The sequence below is a fragment of the Crocuta crocuta genome, unplaced genomic scaffold, assembly GCF_008692635.1.
Source record: "Crocuta crocuta isolate KB4526 unplaced genomic scaffold, BGI_CrCroc_1.0 scaffold87, whole genome shotgun sequence".
Taxonomy (NCBI): Eukaryota; Metazoa; Chordata; class Mammalia; order Carnivora; family Hyaenidae; genus Crocuta; species Crocuta crocuta.
This window is the reverse complement of record NW_027532166.1, coordinates 4,655,831-4,680,902: the sequence shown is the minus strand read 5'-3', so window position 1 is coordinate 4,680,902 and position 25,072 is coordinate 4,655,831. Positions and strand designations below refer to the sequence as shown.

The window sequence follows — 25,072 nt, the reverse complement described above, 5'->3', positions numbered from 1 at the left end:
AAGGGAGGGAGGAAAATGCATGTGTAGGTGATTTGGGGAGGGGGAGAGAAAGGGAAAGGGAATCCCAAGCAGGCTCTTCACTGTCAGCCCAGAGCCCCATGGAAGGCTCAATCCCATGAACCGTAAGATCATGACCTGAGCTAAAATTAGGAGTCGGATGTTTAACCTACTGAGCCACCCAGGCTCTTTTCCCATTCTTAATCATAAATTTCTGAGTTTTTGTGTCCATTTTTACTGTATCCTGACCCACTATACTTTTGCTGTAATCCATGGTCTCATTTTTTTCTTGCCCTATATTTGCAAAATGAACTGTTTTTGCACATTCCAGGAAAATTAATAAACTAATGCTTTTGATTTTTATAAGTACCTTGAGTTATAAAGCCAAAAGAACTGTAAAGCCTTGTGTGGATCAGTTTTTTCTTAGCCTAACTTTCCAGAAAGGCCCTGGGGAGTAGGAGGTAGAAAAGTATTTCACTGGTCTCTAATGCCCTTTTTTCCATTTTTTCCACTCTGTGACTCAGATAGAAGTAACCACTGCTTCTCCTTCTTTGATACAATCTTACTGTTCTGTTGATTGAAGCATGAGGCATAAGGATCACTTGATCTTACTGATACCACTTAGTGACATTAGAAGAAGTATTTGGTTATTGGTTATTGTCTTTGTGATTGCTCTAATTCAGTGGCTGATCTTGATTCTACCCTAATTTGAAGCTCTATTATTTCTTAGAATCCTTTGAACATTATTCCTATCTGGCTCTGGTTTTAAATTCATATCATGCAGTAGAGGCTAAAGTCTGGGATTGTGATGCCTGCTTTGGGTTTCTTTTTCAACATTACTTTGGCTATTTGGAGTCTTTTGTTTTTCCATACAAATTTTAAGATTGTTCTAGCTTTGAGAAGAGTGCTGGTATAATTTTGATTGGGATTGCATTGAATGTTTAGATTGCTTTGGGTAGTATTGACATTTTAACTATATTTATTCTTCCAATCCATGAGCATGGAATGTTTTCCCATTTCTTTGTGTCTTCTTCAATTTCCTTTACAAGTTTTCTATAGTTTTCAGCATATAGATCTTTTACATCTTTGGTTAGGTTTATTCCTAGAGTCTAAATGTCTATCAACTGATAAATGGATAAAGAAGATGTGGTATATACAATGGAATACTAGTTGGCAATGAGAAAGAATGAAATCATGCCATTTGCAGCAATGTGGATGGAACTGGACAGAATTATGCTAAGTGAAATAAGTCATTCAGAGAAAGACAGATATCATATGTTTTCACTCATATGTGGAACCTGAGAAACTTAACAGAAGACCATGGGGAAAGGGAAGGGGAAAAATAGTTATAAACAGAGAGGGAGGGAGGCAAACCATAAGAAACTCTTAAGTACAGAGAAAAAACTGAGGGTTGATGGGGGTGGTGGAGAGGGGAAAATGGGTGATGGGCATTGAGAAGGGCACTGTTGGGATGAGCACTGGATGTCGGATGTAAGTGATGAATCATAGGAATCTACCCCCAAAACCAAGAGCATACTGTACATACTGTATTCTAGCCAACTTGACAATAAATTATATTTTAAAAATTTATATCATGCAAATCAGGAGGTTATATTCTTTCATCTTGAGAGAAGATTAGAGTACTGAAAGGTTACATAGCTCTCATTTCCAAAGCTATCAATCAAACTGTGTATTCACTAGTTTGGTGACCTTACACAAGTTGATTAAATTTACTAAGGCTCAACTTCATCTGTAATGACACCACCTATCTCATGGGGCTATAGAAATAAATGAATATTAAATGAAATAATCCATGTAATGTGTTTTTCATTGTACCTTGTACATAGTAAACAAATGGTGGTGACAGCAGCCTTGGAGACAATGATTGTGTATATATAGTCTTCATTTTTTATTTCGAATGTGGCAAGAGAAAAACTGTCATTTTCAAGTTCTTTGCAACTAACAGTAAATAAGCTGAGGAAAGAAAGACATTGCAAAATGCTGTTTCTGCAAGTAGATTATAAATTTAGAACTTATTTTATGTGTAATGGAGACTCAAAATGTCCATTCTCCCTATTACTGGAGATTTAAGAAGATGGCATCTGAAGAAGAGAGGTAGCCCTCAAATACTTAAGGGGTATTTATACTTATGGAAATAACAATCATATCAGGTATCCCAGTGGACTTTTTGACATGCAAGTATGTAGTTCACAAGGGAATCAAACTAAATAAACACTGAATCATCACTATAACTAGTTAGGTAATTAGTCCTTTTGAATCAAGGAACATAACACTAAATATTATTCTATGTCATCCTGCTATAATTTTGCTTTACAAGATTTTTATTTTCTTTTAAAAGTGATTTTTATTTTGGAGTGCCGCTGGCTCAATCAGTGGTGTGTGTGACCTTTGATCTTAGGGTTGTAAGTTTGAGCCCCATGTTGGGTGTAAAGATTAATTAAAATCTTTTAAAAAGGTGATTTTTATTTTGCTCTATGGACAAATTATTTTTCTGTGACTACTAATTTTAATATTTATAATATATCAATGAGAAAGGAGCTTTATATTCACAGAAATTTGATATATGTATAGATATATAAAATAGATGCAATAAAAGAAGCACTTATTTCTTTCAAGCATGATAGAAAATTAAGTTGCAATGTATTGAGATGTTAAATAAATTAGGAATAGAGGCTAGTGTATCCAGAAAGAAAACAAATGTTTCAGATAGGTAGACAGGTTTAAGTATAAGTACTGAGATGGTAAGAAAGATGGAACGGATGTGATAACAAGGAAAGATACTTTGAGTAAACAAAGAAAATGGCCAATCAGAGTTCTCAAAGAGGTCTAGAAGTGTATGATGTAAGGTTGTGTTCATTTGAGGCTGATTTTATTAATTGGTGGTGGTCAGATGAGTTGAAATTGAAGGAAGAATGATGTATTCAAGGTGTATGTTAGATTGAAGCAAGGATATTAAAGGCATAAGGCTGTTAATAGGGTTCTGAGTAAGTAGAGAGAAAATGTATAAGCCAGATGATAAAATCACCTAAGAAGATAAAATTGAGTCCTAGGGATGGAAAGGAAAAAAAAAGATTGAAGTACTCTGAAGGGAACAATCTGGCCACATTAAAGGCTATTCTATCATTTAGTCCCGTGTCCTTACTGAATAATAAAGATGATAGAATTGGATACCCTTTGGGGTATACCCATGGTTAGTTCATGTTATTATTGTGCTAGTATTCATATTACTTTTGTCAGTACATATTTGTGTATATATCTCTATACTCTTCAGTCGTGAGACTTGGAGCTGTTCATATATCATGTGGTGTGTTTTTTTGAAGGTATGTTTTAATATACCTACATGACAGTATGAGAGAAGGTAATAGTATGAGACTAAAGAGATAATATTAGAGAAAGTAAATGCATTTAATTTGAACTTGATTTTGTCATATTTGGAAAGGACACTTTTCTGTGAAGTTTAAGAACCACAAACTTATAAACTGTTTATAGTTAAGCTCAATGTATAAAGCATATTTACAGGCATTATCTCAACTATCAACATGCATTGATAAGATTAACAGACTATAGAATCAAAGTTGCTGTATGTGTTAAACAGTTGCAATAGAAGTCAGTAGTTTTTTTGAATGCCTATAAGGCTCTTAAGCTTGAAACAACAGAATATCTGAATTCAAGTGGTTATATAATATAGTAGGGAGAAACACAATTAGGTGGTAAAGAATAATATACTTTTACATTAGATTTAGTGATCCCTTGGTACCTATAACATAACTTTAATTAAATAACTGTCTGTATTAAAAATATTATCCAAATGTGGATATTTGTTCTGTTCTAATGCCTTAGCATTATATAATTCAATTGCATATAGTTACAGTAATCACTAAGGTGCTCAGAGGGAAAAGGGTGAGAATGATAGCTTTTGAATTAAAAAAAATTTTTAAACGTGCTTTTATTACAATGAAAGTTGAGACAGAGTTCAGTATTCTAGATAAACATTCTATTTCATTATGTACAAAAGATTTGGTAACATTCATTGCTCTTTAAAAATATAAGAAAATTGGTTTTGAAGGAAAACTCCTTATATGCATAAATCACATTGATTAACTTAAAAACAACCCTAAATAATCATAGCACTGAAGTAGCTAAGTGAAGGGGACAAATTAAAGGCAGAGTTCCTGTTCCTGAAGGAGCTTAGAACTTACTTGGGGAAGCCAAAGAGTAAAAAACCTTTCTTCAGTAATTTTTAAGAAGCATTAAACTGTGGTGTTGGCTTAGTATTTTAGCAAGTATTTTATGTAGGGATAAGGCATTGACCTGGGAGTTGAGAGATAAGTAGATGAATATTTTATTTTTGAAAAATGCTAATAATTCAGACATTTGTTTATCACTTTGTATGGTTTTCCACTATTAGGTTTTTGTAGATACTTTGAAAAGAGATACTTTTAGTTGCTGGAATCAGAACAATGATAAAAACTTTCTGTATAAACAAATTATTGCTTCTTGAATACTAAATTCTAATGGGATTTTGTTGTCATAGCTACAACATAAACTAATTACATCAGCTCTGTATATCTAGTGGAATTCTAACAGTTGTGCTCTAACTTCTGTGGTATTGAATAAACCTTGCTATATATGAATATAATCCTGCTATTAATCAGATTAAATTCAGTCTAGTGAAAAATATTTTGTCTCCCTAACCATTTTATATATTAGGAGAGATACTAACCAAGGCTATTGAATAAAACATTTGTTTTTAGGTTTTTAACATACATGACAAACTTCAAATTAACAACCAAAAATATAAAAAGTGATTTCCCCCTAATTTTACTGATAATTGGTCATTACTAATAGAAGTTACTGATTATTGTTTATTTACCTTCTGTCTAGACAACTTACCACTTTGTTTCTTTCTAAAATATTTTTGTAACCTTTTCCCCTTAAATTTCCTGTATTTATATGCATTATTTCAGTTCCTTGTGTTACTGAATTAGCTTAAGTCTATGAAACAAAGTTGAATAATAATGGACAAAATTGACATACGTGTCTTCTTGATTTTAATAGGAATGACTATAACTTTTTGCTATTTAGTATCATGTTTATTATTTTCATTATTGTTAATATTTATCATCTTTAAGCAATTTTCCTCTAATCCTGTTTCACATAAAATGTTTACTTGGATTGATTGCCAAATTTTCTCAAATGCCTTTCTAGAACTTATTGATGTAATCACGAGGTTTTATCTTTTAATTTGTTGAATTAATGAATGTCAATACATATTTTCATACTGAGCTGTCTTTGTGTTAACTTAAATGAGATTAGGCAGTCTACTCTGTCTAAATCCAACAGAGACATACTCTAAAATTTTATTTTCTCTTCCATGCATATGAGAGAAAAGAAAACATACCAATGATCCTCTTCGGGCTCTATAAAGAAAACTCACATGTATTTATATTTTTCTGAAAATGCTATGTCAACTTAAATACCATATCAGGGCAATACATTATCAAGTAAAACAACCAATCAGAATTACATACTCCTTAGAAATTCAAGATTACATTTGCAAGAGATAGGACAATCTGTAAAATACAGATTCCTTTTAGAAATAACATTTGCAAAGACATTTATATGCTGAAGAATATTATTTGCTTTCTGTATCTGTGTGTTGTCAAAGTTTATTTTGTGATCAGTTAGAAATGCCTCTAGTTCCAAAACTGAGCCCTGGAAAGCTTAAAATCTAAGTTAAGGAAAGGCAAAAGATGAAATATATTAGTAACAAATGGAATATGAGGTATAAATATATCTATCATATATATATGAGATACATATAAAGTAAATACTTATGAATGTAGGTACAGAATACTAAATAAAATACTAGTAGTTTAAATCCAGTAAAATATCCAGACAGGGATAAGCCATGACAAAAATAAAGTTTATTCTAGAAATATATATATCTCAGCATCTATACTGAGTGTGTGTGTATATATATATACACATATATGATATATACAGGTACAGATATATCTCAGCATCTATACTGAGTATATATGTATATGTACATATATATGAGTCACATATATCTATCATATATATGATAGATGTATATATCTCAGCATCTGTACTTACATTTCTAGAATTTCTAGAATAAAGTATTTACTTTAAATTGCATAAAACAATCTGAAATTATATATATTGTGCTATATGATGAGTTTCCTGTGAAATCACTATCACAGTTAAAATAGAGAATATTTTCATCGCTCATGGTTCTTCATAGCATCTCTTCCTTCTTTCTGTATCCTGACAACACTGATTTCATTTTTTATGACTTGGAATTGTTTGAATTTTATATATATAGTCCCTCCTTTTCTTTTCCGTCTTTCCCTCTCTGTCACTCACTTTCCCTGCCTTCCTCCCTCACTCTCCTTCCTCAGGTATGTATACCTGATGTGTTCAACATATTTAAAGATGATTTGGGCAATTGGGGAAAGGGTTTGAGGATGAATTAGTGACCAGCACATAAAAATTAAAAAAATGAAACTTAAAAAAGAAGGTAACCTCAGAGAACAAAAACATTTGTGAGGCAAAATAAGAGATTAATATCAATAGGGCATTAACACTGATGGTTTTGATTTTTCGGTAGGTTGGGGGTATGGCAAAGATCCTGCATGTGTCATGAGGGGGTGGGTGAAAAAGAATTTTTTTTCTGGAAAAGTCAGTAAGTAGCAATATAAAAATATTATTTTGAGACACATGAGGAAAATACAAAATAAATAGCAGAAATATTGACAAGTGATTTCCTCTGGGAAGTAGGAATTACGAGGGGTAAGGGGACAAATTATTTCTAATTTTTAGAAATCCTTTAGATTTGTCAAGTTTGTTAAACTGTGTGCATGACTGAGTGTGATAAAAATAAAATTAAAATAAGAAAAGTAAAAAGGATATAAAATTTCAGAAAACATTCCATTTCTATTATGTCAACTTCCAAATATCTTATAAAATTGAGGTTATTAATGCCTTATTCTTGTTTAATTTTAATATCAACTGCATTTAAGGGAGGAGGTGGCAAGATGGTGGAGAAGTAGGGAACTCCGTACATTGCACTCGCTCCCATATCTCACACGGAGAAGGCCTGAAGCCTTAGGAACCCTTACAGAGTCCAGGAGTTTGGGAGGAAAAGGAGACAGAGTCCACTGAGAAAACCTTCTAGTGTGAGTGCAAACAGGGGAAGATAAAATCGGGCCGGGACCAGAGACACAGAGGGATGGGGGCGATTCCCCTCTGCAGGAGGTTTAGAGGGGAAAGAGAGAGGCCGAAACTGCTCAAGACACTGTCCCTGTCGCTGGGGAACAGAAAAACCTCCGCTCGGGACACACAGGGACCCAGGTCTCTGGTTCCCCAGCTGACCCTAGGCGGGACGTACTTGTCCCAGGCGACCCCCGGGGAAATTGCTCCCTGAGCGCCAGCTCAACCTGGAGGGGACATGTGGCGGCCGCACCTTTGTGCTTCTGGATCTGCTGGATCCCTAGAGGGGAGACAAAGGGCTTAAAACTGGGAGATTTGCCCGTGAGTTTGTGTTTCGGGTGACGAGACATGGAGGGACCCAGTTTCCTGCTCTCCAGCTGACCCTAGGCGGGACACACTTGTCCCAGGCGACCCCCGGAGGAAACTGCTCCTCACTCGCCAACCGACCTGGAGGAAATGGGAGCAGTGGCTTCTAGCTCAAACCCCAGGAGGAAGGCAAGAGGCTTGGGACTGCTCTGAGGGGATCGCCTGCGAGTTTGTGTTTCCGGCAATTTCATTGGGGCGCGTGGACTGAGATCTGGAAATGAAGCCTGGCCTGGGATATAGAGCATGGCTCACCTTGGCTGCGCCCCCAGCACAGGGAGTTTACACACCCAAAAAAGTGAGTTGCAGCACTTGGTTCAAGAAGGGACTGGAGTGCCTCCACTCTTCTCCCCACAACCTCCAAGGCAGGACTTCCTCGGAACACATTGAATCAAACCACACCCACCCCTGCTAGAGAGCTGCCCTCCTTCTCCTTGTCTTGTCTTNAGTCACATTTAATCCATTCTCTAGACGTAAATTCTACACCTACCTACCTTTCCATCTCTTTCTCTCTGGAATATCAGACTATATAGTTTCTCTGGATAACACCATCATCATTTCTTTTGCCTTTTCAACCATATTCCACTCTTGCTCTTTGAAAACAGCTTCTTATTCCTTCTGCCTGCTCATTTCATTTCCAATTTCGCCTCATCCCAGCCCTGTCATTTCTCTCTTTCTTAATGCTCTTCAACCAGCACTGCATACACCCAGCTATTTATTTGTAGCTGGGAAATATGGTTATATGCTTTAAACTGTTCTTTGTCTAGTGTGTTTCTTCTTTTTTCCTTTTCTTCTTTCTTTCTTTTTTATGTATTTTTATTTTTTATTACTCGCCTTTCCTCCTCCCTCTTTTCTCTTTACTTTTTCATTTTCCCTTTCAGTTTGTGTGTTTTTAGGATTTGTCTGTGCGTTTGTGTGCCTTTGTTCCCTGTGTGTTTGCCTGTCTGTTTTCTTCTCCAGGGCTACCTCAAGAAACAAGCCAAAGTACACATGGTGGAGAGTCCCAAATACCACTACAAGTAAGAAAATAAAATAACCAAGGTCTCAACAGAGATAGCAAGAGATACCATTCAAAGAACACTTTCTGAATGGATAGGCCCTGGACAGTCAAAGAGCCTTCTTTGGTGCAGCAGTGCTCAGAGGTGCAGAGAGCATAACAAGCTTTTAAAACTAACAAGAGATAGAAAGCTAACCAAAATGATGAAACTAAAGAGCGCTCCTCCAAAGAAATTCCAGGAAAAATTGACAGCTAAAGAACTGCTCAAAACAGATATAAGCAATATAACTGAACAAGAATTTAGAACAAATCATAAAATTACTAGCTGGGCTTGAAAAAAGAATAGGGGACATCAAAGAAACTATGGCTACAAACACCATGAAGCTTAAAAATAGTTATGCTGAATTTAAAAATGCGATAAATGAGATACATAATAAACTGGAGGCATCCAATGCACGGATTGAAGAGGCAGAAAGGAGAATAAGTGATTTAGAAGACACAATTATAGAAAAAGAAGAAACTGAGAAAAAAAGAGAAAAACTGATCCAGGAACATGAAAGAAGAGTTCGAGAGCTCAGCGATACAATCAAACGGAACAATATCCATATCATAGGAATCCCAGAAGAGGAAGAGAGAGGGAAAGGTGCTGAAGGAGTCCTGGAACAAATTATAGCAGAGAACTTCCCCAACCTGGGGAGGGAAGTAGACGTTGAAATTCAAGAGGCACAGAGAACTCCCCTCAGACGTAATTTGAATTGACCTTCTGCATGACATATCATAGTGAAACTGGCAAAATATAAGGACAAAGAAAGAATTCTGAAAGCAGCTAGGGAGAAAAGGGCCCTAACATATAAAGGGAAACCTATCAGAGTGGTGACAGACCTATCTACTGAAACTTGGCAGGTCAGAAAGGAATGGCAGGAGATCTTCAATGTTATGCGCAGAAAAAATATGCAGCCAAGAATCCTCTATCCAGCAATCCTGTCATTCAGAATAGAAGGATAGATAAAAGCTTTTCCAAATAAACAAAAATTGAAAGAATTTGTCACCACTAAACCAGCTCTACAAGAAATCCTGAGGGGGACACCCTGAGGGAAATGTTGCAAGGAATGCAAGATGCTAGACACACACCACAAGCATGAATCCCACAAATGACACAATGACTCTAAACCCATATATTTCAGTAACAACACTGAATGTAAATGGACTAAATGCCCCAATCAAAAGACATAGAGTAGCAGAATGGATAAAAAACAAAATCCATCTATTTTTTGTCTACAAGAAACTCATTTTAGACAGGAGGACACACTCAGATTGAAAGTAAGGGGATGGATAAATATCTATCATGCAAGAGGAAGTAAAAAAAAAAGCTGGAGTGGCTATACTTATATCAGACAAGCTAGACTTTTAAGTAAAGACAGTAACAAGGGATGAAGAAGGGCATTATATAATAATTACAAGGTCTATCCATCAGGAAGAGCTAACAATTATAAATGTCTATGCACCAAATATGGGAACACCTAAATACATAAACAATTAGTCACAAACAGAAACAGTCTTATCAATAAGAACGTGCTAATAGCAGGGGACTTTTGTACTCCACTTACAGCAATGGACAGATGAATAGAAAGAAAATCAACAAAGACGGAATGGATTTAAATGACACATTGGACCAGATGGATTTGACAGATATATTTAGAACTCTACATCCTGAGGCTATGGAATTCACATTCTTCTCAAGTGTGCATGGCACATTCTCCAAGATAGATCACATACTGGGACATAAAGCAGCCCTCATTAATATAAAAGAATTGAGATCATACCATGCACACTTTCAGATCACAATGCTATAAAACTCGAAATCAATCACAGGAAGAAGTCTGGAAAACCCCCAAAAACATGGAGGCTAAAGAATACTCTACTAAAGAACGAATGGGCCAATCAGGCAATTAGAGAAGAAATTTAAAAAATATATGGAAACAAATGAAAATGAGATACAACAATCCAAACACTATGGGATGCAGCAAAAGCAGTTCTAAGAGGAAAGTACATTGCACTCCAGGCCTATTTCAAGAAATTAGAAAAATCGCAAGTGCAAAATCTAACAGCGCACCTAAAGCAACTAGAGGGAGAGCAACAAGAGCACCCCAAACCCAGTAGAAGAAGAGAAATAATAAAAATCAGGGCAGAAATAAATAATATAGAAACCAAAGAAACAGTTGAACACATCAATAAAACCCAGAATTGGTTTTTTGAAAAAATAAACAAAGTAGACAAACCTCTAGCCAGGCTTCTCAAAAAGAAAAGAGAGAGCACTCAAATAGAGAAAATCATGAATGAAAACGGACTGATTATAACCAACACCTCAGAAATACGAGCAATTATTAGGGATTACTATGAAAAATTACATCCCAACAAACTGGACAACTTAGAAGAAATAGAAAAATTCTTAAACACACACTCACTGCCAAAATTCATNCAGTGAAGAAATGGGCAAAAGATATGAACAGAAACTTCTCCAAAGAGGACATCCAGATGGCTAATAGAACTTGAGGGTGTTACGCTGAGCGAAATAAGTCAGGCAGAGAAGGACAAATATCATATGTTTGCATGTATAGGAGGATTAGGAAGAACTTAACGGAGGACCGTGGGGGAGAAGAAGAGGGGAAATAGTGGGGGAGAGGGAGAGAGGCAAACCATGAGAGACTCTTGAATGCTGAGAACAAACTGAGGACTGATGGGAGTGGGGGGAGGGTGGTGAAGGGCATGGAGGAGGGCACTTGTGGGGATGAGCACTGAGTGTTATATGGAAACTAACTTAACAATAAACTATTCGTAAAGAAAAAAAGATATTGAATAGTGTGGAAAAATTTATATAATGTAAAAATGTCATATAGTTTTATTGCAACTATGAAAAACAAAGCATATAAAGGTTTTAGAAAGAAAATACAAACAAAAATAGCTACCTTGAAGTTGTTTGGGGGGGACATACTTTGAAAACTATATAATTTAGATAATTACATAAACTGCAATTATATAATTTCTCTATATAAAAAAATATCAACTGCATTTAAATCTTTGAACATGATAGTTTTCTCATTCTTTTAAGAAATTTAAAAGTTTTACTGAGAACTGGTGCCAATACCTCAGTTGCTAATGGCATCCCCAGGAACAGGTACTTTACCATCTAGAACAATTCTACCTTTTTATCACATTATATTGAGGTTTCATAGAAACTTCTTTAAATTTGTTACCATTATGCCACTTGATGTTGTCATATGGTCCTCTTACTCAGTCTTTTCCTTTATACAACATGGCAGAAAATTATTAAGGAGTACATTCAGTGGTCCAAGATGACATCAAATTTACTTTATAAGCTTAAACCAAATATTGAAATTGAGGATGTTTTACCACTGGTGGGAGTTGCTCCACAGTTACAATATAGTAACTTGACTTTTGCTTACCAAAATATATTGTGTCCATGTGAAAGTCATTTTTGCAGCAGCGTAACCAGATTTCTTATCTCAAATTATTTAGACTTACTGAACAAATTCTGAGACTGCAGTTAATTTCCAATTTCTGGATTCAAAACCAGGAATAATTTACTTTACTATACTTATTCCCCAGAGCGTAACATTTATAGACCAAACCAGTCATGTGAACTTAATCAAAATAAGCATGTATTATATAATCATAAATCTTTACAGCAAATTTTTTATCTAGAATTTTTATATAACATAAATTTATTGCACAATTGTAGTATTCTATCTTTTGTAATCTATGTTATTTTTTTCTATGCAAGTTTCTTCCACTATCTGAAGGTAGAGCGTTCCTTTGAAATCTTTCATAAGCCAAAATGACATAAAGCAAAGAAACAACTACTATTAATTTACGTGGAAAAGTTTTTGAGCATTCCCAGACCCAAAATATAACTTCTCCTAGATGTTTCTAATATCTTAGGGCACATCTTGCTAACAGATTCACAAAATAAATTGAGGTAAAGCAAAGATGCTCACAGACATAGTTTAAACTATGGCAGCTTGATGCTAAGATGCTGAGTGTAGTTCCCAGGGAAGGTGGGTACGTGGTGGTGCCACTCTTTCTGCTTGAGGCATGTATTGCCTCTATAATGGCTCGCTGCAAAACAATCACTCAACTCTATTTTCACTTGTTGCCGTTTTTTTTTTTTCGTAAAAGCAAAATTCTCTTCACATTTCTTTTGCTTGGTGAAAACAAGTACTAATGTACTAATGTAGGTCTTTTGTAAAAGTAATGTGGCATACATGAACTTTCAAAAGTATAGGATACTTGTATCTGGGAGTTTCTAAAATCTTTCATGTTTTTATTTTATTTTTGAGAGAGAGAGACAGAGAATGAGTGGAGAAGGGACAGAGAGAGAGAGAGAGAGACAGAATCAGAAGCAGGCTCCAGGCTCTGAACTGCCAGCACAGAGCCCAACGTGGGGTTCAAACTCACGAACCACAGGTCATGACCTGAGCCAAAGTTGGATGCTCAGTCGACTGAGCCGCTCAGGCGACCCTGGGAATTTCTGATAGTCACATTTGTATTATTAGATGAAACCTAGTACATTATTTTAGGAGTTTTGTGCTCAGATTATGGAAATGATAGTTTTGGCTTATCAGTAGTCTATGGCAATGATACATACAGGCATGAATCACCAATATGGTAGTGAGCTGGAGTCCTTTTAGTATAGAATCAAAATCCATTTAATTTCTTTCATTTTTCAGACTAATGATCAATACTAGGGAACATTCCTCATAAAATTAACTTGGTGGTTTAATAAATATTTACTTGTTTTAGGAATGGTTGAGGTGGGTGTTAGGATGCCAGTTAGGATCTTATAATAGTCCATAATAATTGTGGCTTACAGGATATAAAATTTATTTGTCTTTCATGAAATCTTTCCAAGTTTAAGTAACCTAGGACTGATTCAATGGCTTTATGGTATCTAGAGCCTAACAAGCCCCTTTGCTTTTGTGAAAGACCTTTCTATCTTGTTACTCTGCTATCTTTAACCTATGACTTCCATCTCATGTTCTAAGATGGCATTTCCAAACCTGCCATTGAGTACATTTTCCAATTAGTAGGAAGGTGAGAAATAAAAGTAGCATTTGCCTTACTTTTAAGGCTTCATACCATTTCTGCTCTTATTCCTTTGCTCAGATTCAAATCTAGTCTGCTGTGGAGACTTCGAATATAGTGTGAATTGGATTGCTACGTGCCGAACTCAAATTTTATTTTGAAAATAAACAAAACCTTTTTCTATTTTATAGAAAAAGGGGGAACAAAGATATTAAGGAACAACAGACTGTATGTCACAGGTGGCTTTGAGGCTGTTCTGAAATATTATAGCAGTATTAAGCCTAGTCAATCATGCCACATGAATTTTGCTTTGTCTCATACTGCTCTCAGTTCTGCAATGGTCCTTCTGTGTTCTCATGTATGTACTAAGGATATTGNGTTCTAGTTTTGCAGGTGCAATTTTGATTAGGATTGCATTGAATGTGTAGATTGCTGTAGGTAGTAATGGCATTTTAACTGTATTTATTCTTCCAATCCATGAGCATGGGATGTTTTTTTCCTTTTTTGTTTCTTTTGTGTCTTCTTCAATTTCCTTCATAAGTGTTCTCTAGTTTTCATCATACAGATCTCCTATATCTTTGTTTAGATTTATTCCTAGGTATTTTATGGTTTTTTGTGCAATTGTGAATGGGGTCAGTTTCTTGATTTCTCTTTCTGTTGCTTCATTGTTGGTGTATAAAAATGCAACTGATTTCTGTACGTTGATTTTGTACCCTGCAACTTGGCTGAATTCTTGAATCAGTTCTAGTAGGCTTCTGGTGGAGTCTGTCGGGTTTTCGATGTAGAGTATCATGTCATCTGCGAAGAGTGAAAGTTTGACTTCTTCTTTGCCAATTCTGATGCCTTTGATTTCCTTTTGTTGTCTGATGGCTGATGCTAGGACTTCCAGCACTATGTTAAACAACAGTGGTGAGAGTGGACATCCCTGTCGTGTTCCAGATCTCAGGGGGAAGGCTCTCAGTTTTTCCCCGTTGAGGATGATGTTAGCTGAAGGCTTCTCATAGATGGCTTTGATGATGTTTAAGTAGGTTCCTTCTATCCCAACTTTCTCTAGAGTCTTTATTAAGAAGGGATGCTGTATTTTGTCAAATGCTTTTTCTGCATCTATCGACAGGATCATATGTTTTTTATCTTTTCTTTTATTGATGTGATGTATCACATTGATTGATTTGCGAATACTGAACCAGCCCTGTAACCCAGGAATGAATCCCACTTGATCTTGGTGGATAATTCTTTTAATGTGCTATTGAATTTGATTTGCAAGTATCTTGTTGAGGATTTTTGCATCCGTATTCATCAAGGATATTGGCCTATAGTTCTCCTTTTTTTCTGGGTCTCTGTCTGGCTTGGCAAGCAAAGTGATGCTGGCTTCATAAAATGAGTCTGGAAGTATTCCTTCGATTTCTATTTTTTGGAATAGTTTGAGAAGAATGGATATTAATTCTGTTTTAAATGTCTGGTAGAATTCCCCAGGGAAGCCATCTGGCCCAGGGCTCTTATTGGTTGGGAGATTTTTGATAACTGATTCAATTTCTTCACTAGTTATGGGTCTGTTCAGATTCTGTTTCTTCCCATGTGAATTTTTGTAGTGTGTGTGTGTTTAAAAATTGTCCATTTCTTCTATGTTGTCCAGTTTGTTGGCATGTAATTTTTCATAGTATTCCCTGATAATTGCTTGTATTTCTGAGGGATTGGTTATAATAAGTCCGTTTTCATTCATGATTTTTGTCTATTTGGGTGCTCTTTTTTTTTTTTTTTTTTTGAGAAGCCTGGCTAGAGGTTTGTCTATTTTGTTTATTTTTTCAAAAAACCAACTCTTGGTTTCATCGATCTGTTCAACTGTTTTTTTGGATTCTATATTGTTTATTTTTGTCCTGATTTTTATTATTTCTCTTTTTCTATTGTGTTTGGGGTGCTATTGTTGCTCTCCTTCTAGTTCCTTTAGGTGAACTGTTAGATTTTTGTATTTGCGCTTTTTCTAATTTTTTGAAATAGGTCTGGAGTGCAATGTACTTTCCTCTTAGGACTGCCTTTCCTGCATCCCATAGAGTTTGGATTGCTGTATTTTCATTTTCACTTATTTTCATATACTTTTTAGGAAATTGAAATTTAAACTAAGCTAAAGGTAAGATGTTCTGGTTAGATTCTGCCAATGGGAGGCACTTATGCTGGATTAAAAGATACAAAGAAAGTAAAAGTCATTTTGCTTTTGGTAGTAACTCTTGCACTGTCAGCAGTGAATACAGATTTCTTTCATCTAAAAGGTGGTAGCAACTTTCTCAACTTATGGTACCATGACCAACCTTTCCACATATTTGTAACCATTTCTCTCTATTATATCTTTCTTTGCTTCAAATATCTTTTGTTTCAAGAACTGTTGATACAGTTGGCCACTTTACCTCATCCCTCGTAATAATTTCAAGAAACAGTGCTATGAAATGATCGTGTTCCCCTAAAATTCATATTTTGAAACTCTAATCCCCAGTGTGATGATGGTATTTGGAGAGGGGACTTATGGGTTTTAGTTAGGGTTAGACAAGACCTTAAGCGTGAGCCCCTCATGATGATATTAGTGACTTTTTTTAAGAATAGGAAGAGAGATAGAGAGACCCCTCCCACCCATCATGTGAAGATACAGTGAGAAGGTGGCTATCTGCAAGCCAGGAAGGAACAGAATTGGCTGATAACTTGATCTTGACTTCTAGCGTCCAGAACTGTGAGAAATAAATATTTTGTTTAAGCCACCCAGTGTATATTATTTTGTTATAGCTGCCTGAACAGACTAATATAGGGAGTAAAACAAAAGAAAAGAAGAGAAGCAAAATAACAGTAAGAAAAATTCATTTGTTGTAATGATCACTGGGTGTTATATGTAAGTTATGAATCACTAAATTCTACTACTGAAACAGATATTACACTATATTTAACTAACTTGAATTTAAATAAAGTCTTGCAATAAAAAAATAAAGAAAAATTAGGTATTTTAAAACCTCATTTTCTTGTTTATCAGCTTTGCTGAAATCTTATTTCACCATCTGAGCATATAGTATTTTAACAATCCTTCCTGGCCCTAAAATTGAGAATTTTTTTTTCCCTTGACATGTTTTTTCCAGACTCTGTTCTACATTTTTCTCCCACTTCATTTATTTTTACTGCATTTATGTCATTCTAATTGATAGCCTTGATTCTTTTGAAATCAACCACATACTCTCCAGATTCTTTTGTACCTTCCATTAAACGGAACCAGATAATATATGACTGGCTTCTTTCATTTAGTATCATTTTCAAGGTACATCCCTGTGTAGCATGTATCTTTACTTCATTCATTTTTATGAATATGTAATATTCCATTGTATGAATAATGCTGCTATGAACACGCAGTAGAGGCTAAAGTGTGGGATTGTGATGCTCGATTACTGTAGATTTGTGTAAGTTTTGAAAATAGAAAATGTGAGTCTTTCAACTTTCTTCTTCAAGATCATTTTGGTATTCTGGATAATTGAATATCCATAGGAATCTTAGGAATAACTTGCTGAATTTTGCAAAAGATGCCAGCTAGGATTTTGATAGGGACTGCATTGACTCTGAAGATGAATTTGGGGAATATTGTCACTTTACCAATATTAAGTCTTAATCCATGATATGGTATGGCTTTCCTTTTGTTTGTCTTTAATTTTTTTCAATAATGTTTTGTAGTTATAGCATGTATGTTTTGCACTTCTCTTCATTTTATTTTGAGTATTTTATTCATTTGGATGCTATTATAAATTAAATCGTTTTCTTTTATTTTGGATAATGCATTGTTAGTATATAGAAATATTATTTTTGTACAACTAATTTTGCAAACTTACTGAACTCCTTTATTCTAATAATTTTTCATGGACAGCTTTAACAAAATTTGCTCTGAACCCAGGGCCAAGGCTAGGAGGGTTGGAGTGGGCGAATCCACAGGAGAACTCATGGGCATGGCACACTGCTAGCAGATTAGTTAGCAAGGGTCTATACAGCCTTTCCTCCTGAAGATGGCTCTGTGTTTATGCTAGGGGCGGGGAGGAAATGGTGACTGCCAGCTCCTTCATTTTAAGGGAAGTCATCTAACACATTTTGAAATCAGTATAAACAGATTTGGCTTCTGTTTGCCCCCTGTGTTGTGTTAATTGCCATTTTTATGTTGCCTCTTTGCCTCTTTTTTTTAAGGGCAGCAACCCAGCTATCATTTGCCCTCCTGGCTAGCCCAGTGCTGAGTCAGCTGACGTTTAAAGCTCCAGGCTCCAGGGGAATTCAGCCCCTCTGATTTTCAAAAGCCAAACAGTATGAGGATTAGGGTCTCCCCACCCCACCCCACCCCTGGGCTCCCTGGTGCTAGGGCCCACTTCTCTGCCCTGAGTGCCCTCCTGCAGGCAGCCTCGTTCTGCCTTTCTGTCCTTGCTAAGCTTTCAGATGCAGCTCCTTCTCTATGTTTAGCTGTAGAGTTTGTTCTGACTTTCTTCAGATCATAAGGGTTTATTTACTTGGATGTGGGTGATATCTAGCTGTAAACATGGGATGGTATGAGCTCAAGGTCTTCCTTGACTCTACTGTCTTCCCAAGTGCCTTCTAGAATCGCCTTTTCCTGACCTATGTGGGTCCTCTATTTCTTTGAAAAGTTCTATTTCATGTTGAAATTAATTCCTGTATATTATTGGATATCCTGATGTTAGTTTTTTTTTTTAATTTTTTAATATTTATTCAGTTTTGAGAGACAGAGCATGAGTTGGGGAGGGGCAGAGAGAGAGGGAGACAGAATCTGAAGTGGGCTCCAGGCTCTGAGCTGTCAGCACAGAGCCCAACGCAGGGCTTGGAACCCATGAACTGCAAGATCATGACCTGAGTCAAAGTCAGAGGCTTAACCCACTGAGCCACCCAGGTGCCCCTCCTGATGTTAGTTTTATCACCTTTATGACATTATCAACTCTTTATATTTCTTCTTTTTTTTTTTCCCATTGTGTGACTATGAAAGCTTTCAAACATACAGAGGAGTTGAAACAGTTATACTATGAACATTCATGTATATATGTGTATACATACATTCCATACATTCTTACCACTTAGATTTGGCAGTTATGATTTTGCTATATTTGCTTTATCATATCTATTTATCTGTCTAACCATATTATTTCTTTGGATGCCTTTTGAATTAAATTGCAGGTGTCAGTACACTTTACCTCTTAAAACTTCAGTGTGTTTATCATTAACTAGAGTTCAATATTTGTTAATAATACTTTTTTCTTTTTTGACATTCAGTTTACATACAGAGAAATCATAAATTTTATTGTACCATTTGATGAGTTTTGACCAATGTATACACTTGTGTAATCCAAACTTCTGTCAAAATACAGAATATTACCTTTACTCAATAAGGTTCCCTCATACCCCTCCTCCAGTGAGTTCACCTCAAGTGATCACTGCTCTGATTTTTTTTTTTCACCATAGATTAGTTTTGCTTGTTCAAATTTTAGTTAAATATAATCATACGATATGCGCTGTTTTGTGTATTGCTTTTATTTAGCATAACATTTTTGAGAATCATCCACTTTCTTCCATCTGTCACTAGTTTTTATCTTTTACTGTTGAATAGTAGTTTATTGTATACCACATTTTAGTTTTTTGGTTCTCTTGTTGGACACCAGGACTTTTTCCAGGTTGTTACATATTAGGGGCATACTTGCACAAATTATTATGTGGCCATATGCTCTTTATTTTCTTGGATACATAAACAGTAGTGAAATATAGGTCATAGGACAGATAGTGCTTCTGTCATTTTACATTCCTACCAACATATGGTAGTAGGTTTTTTTAAATTAAAAATACTTATTTTAGTCACTATGGTAGTTGAATAATGGTATCTTGTGATTTAAATTTTTGTTTTCCTCATGATTATTTTTACTATCTGCTCTCTTTCAGACAGTTCGGCATGGTTTTCCTTATCAACCCACAGCATTAGCCTTTGATCCAGTTCAGAAAATCTTGGCTATTGGGACGAGAACAGGTGCTATACGAATGTATCCTTAACTTTTGGTTCATTATTTGTTGTATTATTACCAATTATTTTTCCTTAAATATTCAGGTAAGTGAATATTTACCTTTAGGACCAAATAAAGTTTATTTCTTTTGAAATGAGTAATGATTGTGAAAACCCACGATGTCTAGTTTATTGGCATGTTTCTAATGTCTGTGAGAGAACTATCAAGACCCTTTCTTTAATTCTTGATATTGGTAATTTGTGTTTTCTCTCTCTTTTTTTATTTTCTTCTCTCTTTTTTTTGATCAGTTGTATTGATTTTCACAAGAACCAATTTTTGGTTTCAGAGCTTTCTTATATTGTTCTAAATTTAGTTTCGCTGATTCCTACTTTAATCTTTTTATTTTTTTCTGCTTAACTTTGAGTTTAATTCAATCTCTTTTTCTAGTTTTTAAAGGTGGAAACTGAAGTTATTGATTTGAGAACTTTCTTCTTTTCTAATACATGTCTGTAGTGCTATAAATTTCCTCTCAAAGTATGCTTTAGTGTCATTCCATTTTTTTTATTGAATTTCTTATTTTGATACTTTGGTTGTTGCTCTCATGAAATACAGATTTAATTGTAATTGCAGGAAATAATACAGAAAAACCTCATGTACTCTTCATTCAATTTCCACCAATAGTAATGTCCTACAAAATTAAGGTGTAACACCACAACCAGGACACTGACATTAATACTCTCAAAGTACAGAGTGTTTCAGTTACCACCAAGATTCCTCACATTTTCCTTATATAACCACATCCTCTCCTTCCAATTCTCCCACCCCCATTCCTGATTTCTAACTATCACTAATTTGTTTTTCATTTTATTAATTTTGCCACACTGAAATGTTATATAAATGAAATTATACAGTATGAAACCTTTTGGAATTTGCTTTTTTCTTCCCTGAAGATTCATCAAAGTTGTTGTATATATCAGTAGTTTTTTTTTAATTGTTCCATGGTATGGAAGTACCACAGTGTGTTTGGCTATTCACTTATTGAAGGACATCTGGGTTTCCGGTTTGTGGCTATTACTATTAAAGCAGCTATCAACATTTATGTACATGTTTTTCTGTGAATATAAGTTTTCATTTCTCTGGTATAAATGCCCAGAAGTGTAGTCAAAGGGACCCTATGGTAGTTCAGTGTTTAGTTTTATAAAAAGATCCCAAGCTACTTCCCAGAGGGGTTGTAACATTTTACATTCTGTATCTTCACATCATTACTAGTGCATCTTGTTCTTTTTTTTTTCCTTATTTTAGCCATTCTGATAATTTTGTAGTGATATCTCATTGTCGTATTCTTATATATTCTAGATACTACTCTTTTGTCAAATATATTATTTCTTCTAGTCTATAACTTGACATTTTACCCTCTTAACAGGACTTTCAGAGTCCATTTTATCAGTTTTTCTTTATAGATTGTGCTTTTGGTATCATTCCTTAGAACTCTTTGCCTAACTCTGGATCTTAATTTTTAAACTTTTTCCTAAAAATTTTAGTTATACATTTTATATTTAAGTACAGTTCTGTTTTGGGTTATTTTTTTATTTGTTTTTTTTATTTGTATTTCTTTGGTTCTTATTTTGGGGTAATATTAGCTTCATAAAATGAATTGAGAAGTGTTTCCTCTTCTGTTTTCTGGGAGAGATTGAAGAAAATTGGGCTTAATTCTTTAAATGTTTGGTAGATCTCTAGTGAAAAATACCTAGGCTTGGAGATTCTTTTATGAGAGATTTTATATTACAAATACAATGTATTTCATAGTTATGGAAATCTTTCAGTTTTCTATTTTATCTTAGTTGAATGTTGGTTATGTGTAGTCAGTCTTACTAGTAGTTTTTAAATTGTACTGATTTCTTTTTTGGGGAACTAGCTTTTTGTTTGATTTTCTCCATTTTCTTGTTTTCATTTTTTTCTGGCTTATTTTTATTATTTAATAAATCATCCCTATTATTTCTTTCCTTCACTTTTCTTTGAGCTTACTTTACTCCATTTTTCTAGTTTCTTGAAGTCAGAACTTAGATGATTGATTTGATATTCTATTTTCTAAGGTTTGCATTTAGTGTTATTAATTCTCAGTACTGCTTTAACTGCACCCTGGAAATTTTGATATATGTGTTTTCATTTTAATTGAGTTATATGTAGTTTTAAAAATTCCCTCTGAGGGTTGCCTGGGTGGCTCACTTGGTTAAAGCATCCAACTTTTGATATCAGCTCAGGTCATGATCTCATGGTTTTGTGTATCTGAGCCCTGCGTTGGGCTCTGTGCACTGACCACGTGTAGCCTGCTTGGCATTCTACCTCTTTCTCTGCCCCTCCCTAGCTCATGCTCTCTTTGTCTCTCTCAAAATAAATAAACTTTAGAAAACTGCCTTTGACACATCTTGGGACCATGAATTACTTAGAAGTGTTTTAATTCATTGGAGAGTGTTTGGAAATTTTCTTGTCTTTATATTATTGATTTGATTCCACTGTGGTAAACTCTCTCTCTCTCTCTCTCTCTCTCTCTCTCTCTCTCTCTCTCACACACACACACACACACACACACACACACACTATGATTTCAGTTCTTTTAAGTCTAAGGTTTGTTCTATGGTCTTGGATATGGTCTTTCTTAAGGATGCTCTATGGACTCAGGAAAAACATGTGCATTCTTATTGAGTTGAATGTTCTATGTTTGTCAACTAGATACTGTTGGTTTAAAAAAAAAAAAAACTATTGTTGGTTGATTGTGTTGTTGAATTCTATATCCTTGCTTATTTTCTGTCAGATAATTCTATCAAATCCCAAGAGTATATTAAGATCTCCAACTATAATTTTGGATAAATTTATCTCCTTTTCCAGCTGTATTAGTTTTTGCTTTCTGTATTTTGAGACTCTTTGGTTTGGTATGCATACATTTAGAATTCTCATGTCTTCCTCCTGGATTGATTCCTTTACCATTATGTAATATCTTTTTGGTTTCCAATAATTTTCTTTGCTCTGAAATCTACTTTGTCTCATATTAATATAGTCTCTCCAGCTTTTTAAAAATATCTAAATATTTGCATGATATATCTATTTTCATCCTTTTAACTTAAATATGTCATAGAACTTGAAGTAGTTTATTATAGATAGCATATTGTTAGATCATTTTATTTCTTCCTTTAATTGAGCTGTAATTGACATTAGTTTTAGGTGTGCAAAATATTGATTCAATATTTGTATATCTTGTCAAATGACCTCTACAATAAGTCTAGTTGATATGAATCACTACACACAGCTGCAAAAATTTTTTTTCTTGCGATAACTTTAAAAAATTCTCTTAGCAAATTTCAAATACACAACTCAGGTTTATTTACTATAGTCACCATAATGTACACTATCTTCTCTAGGTCTTACTTATTTTATAACTGGAAATTTGATCTTTCAAATCCACCTTTATTGATTCTGCCCAACTCATACTTTTATCTCCAACAACTGCTAGTCTTTTCTCTGTGTCTGTGAGTTTGGTGTTTTTGCTTTCTGTGTTATTTTGTTTTGTTTTTGTATTTAAGGGATATTATATAGCATTTATCTTTCTCTGACATATGTTACTCAGTGTATTGCCTTTCATATCAATTCATATTATTTAAAATGGTAAGATTTCTTTTTTTATGGCTGAATGATATTCCAGAGTGTGTGTGTTTGTGTATATATTTTTTAATCTATTCATCCATAATAGGCACTTAAGTTGTTTCCACATCTTCTTTATTATAATAAATATTCCTGCAGTGAACATGGAATGCATATATCTTTCAAGTTAGTGTTTTTGTTTCCTTTGGATAAATACCCAGAAGTGGAGTTGCTTGTCCGTATGGAAATTTTATTTTAATTCTTTGAGGAGCTCTGTACTGTTTTCCATAGTGGCTGTACTAATATACAGTCCCACCAATAGTGTACAAGGGTCCCCTTTTCTCCACATCCTCACTAACGCTTGTTATTTCTTTTCTTTTTGATAATAGTCGTTCTAACAGGTGTAAGGTGATCTCTCAGTGTGGTTCTGATTTGTGTTTATCTGATAATTAGGGATGTACCAGTTAGCCATTTGTAGGTTTTCTTTTGAAAATGTCTATTCAGATCCTCTGTCCATTTTTTAATCTAATTGTTTTTGTTTGTTTATTTTACCATTGAGTTGTATGAGTTCTTCATATATTTTGGATATTTATATGTGATTTGTAAATTTTGCTCCCATTTGGTATATAGCCTTTTTATTTTGTTGATGGTTTCCTTTGTTGAACAGAAGCATCTCATTCTATCTTGTAGTCCCTACACTCCACTGATGCTACCTTGACAGGGGTATTAGAACACCTCTTTTGTGCTAGGAAGAGGATGTAAGACCAGGTGCTCATTCAAACTCACTAATACTATCCCACCAGATTGGAGTGCTCCCACCTGCCTCTATTAGTCTGAAGATGGCAGATCAGAATCCTGTTTAGTGCATTAATACCATCTGGCAGAGAAATAGAATGCTACTTGCTTCTGCCAGGCCCAGGGGATGGATGAATAACTTCCTGCTTGTGTCCCTAACCACTCTCTGCTGAACAAACTGGAGTGTGGTCTCTGAAGGGTAGGGGTAGAAGAAGGTGGAAGATCAGTTCCCTAGTCAACCCTGTTGAACTATGTGGAGTCCAGGAGAGGAGAGTTTTTTCCTTATTGTTTGCTACTATAGGGTGTGTGATGCCAAAATTTGTTCTGGGATACCCTGTCTTCTCCATCTTTTGACTGGGAAAATGGCCTTTTCTTGGAGTTTTTGGTTTTGTTTCTATTTTCTTTGGTTCTGTTTCTTTCCATCAGTTGATGGTTCTGGGTTGAAGACTTCTATGGTGCATTGCCCAGGATATATGAAACAGAATAAGAAAACCCAAGGATATCACTGCTGTGTCACTCTTCAAGTCCTTAGTTGCTTTGCCATTCCTCCTCCTTTCTATCTTTCAGAATTTTTCTCTGCTTGTTTGAAATGTTATATTCAGGGATTTTTGTTTTTAAGTTGTAAGAGGTAGAAACTGGGAGGAATGGAGCTACTTCATATTGGCAGATTTGGCATTCTCCACTCTCAAATTTTAATATGTTGTGTTTTCATTTCATTCTGTTTCATTATTTTTTTAAAGCAATTCTACTAAACTTTTATTTTTATTTACATTTTACTTTTTATTTAAATTTTAGTTCACATACAGTGCAATATTGGTTTCAGGGATAGAATTCAGTGATTCATCACTTACATACAGGACCCAGTGCTTATCATAAAATGTCCATTTTAAATACCCATTACCCATCTAGGCCACCCTCCACC

The 25,072-nt window shown here is 34.9% G+C and overlaps 1 protein-coding gene across 1 annotated transcript in view; it reads left to right on the top strand.

Moving 5' to 3' along the window:
• LOC144242001 (syntaxin-binding protein 5-like) overlaps positions 1-25,072 on the top strand; it is a 258,927-nt gene that overhangs the window by 39,093 nt on the left and 194,762 nt on the right. The window contains exon 2 of the mRNA XM_077776752.1: positions 19,661-19,758. Within this exon, the coding sequence (XP_077632878.1) occupies positions 19,661-19,758 (98 nt within the window). The remainder of the gene's footprint in view (positions 1-19,660; positions 19,759-25,072) is intronic.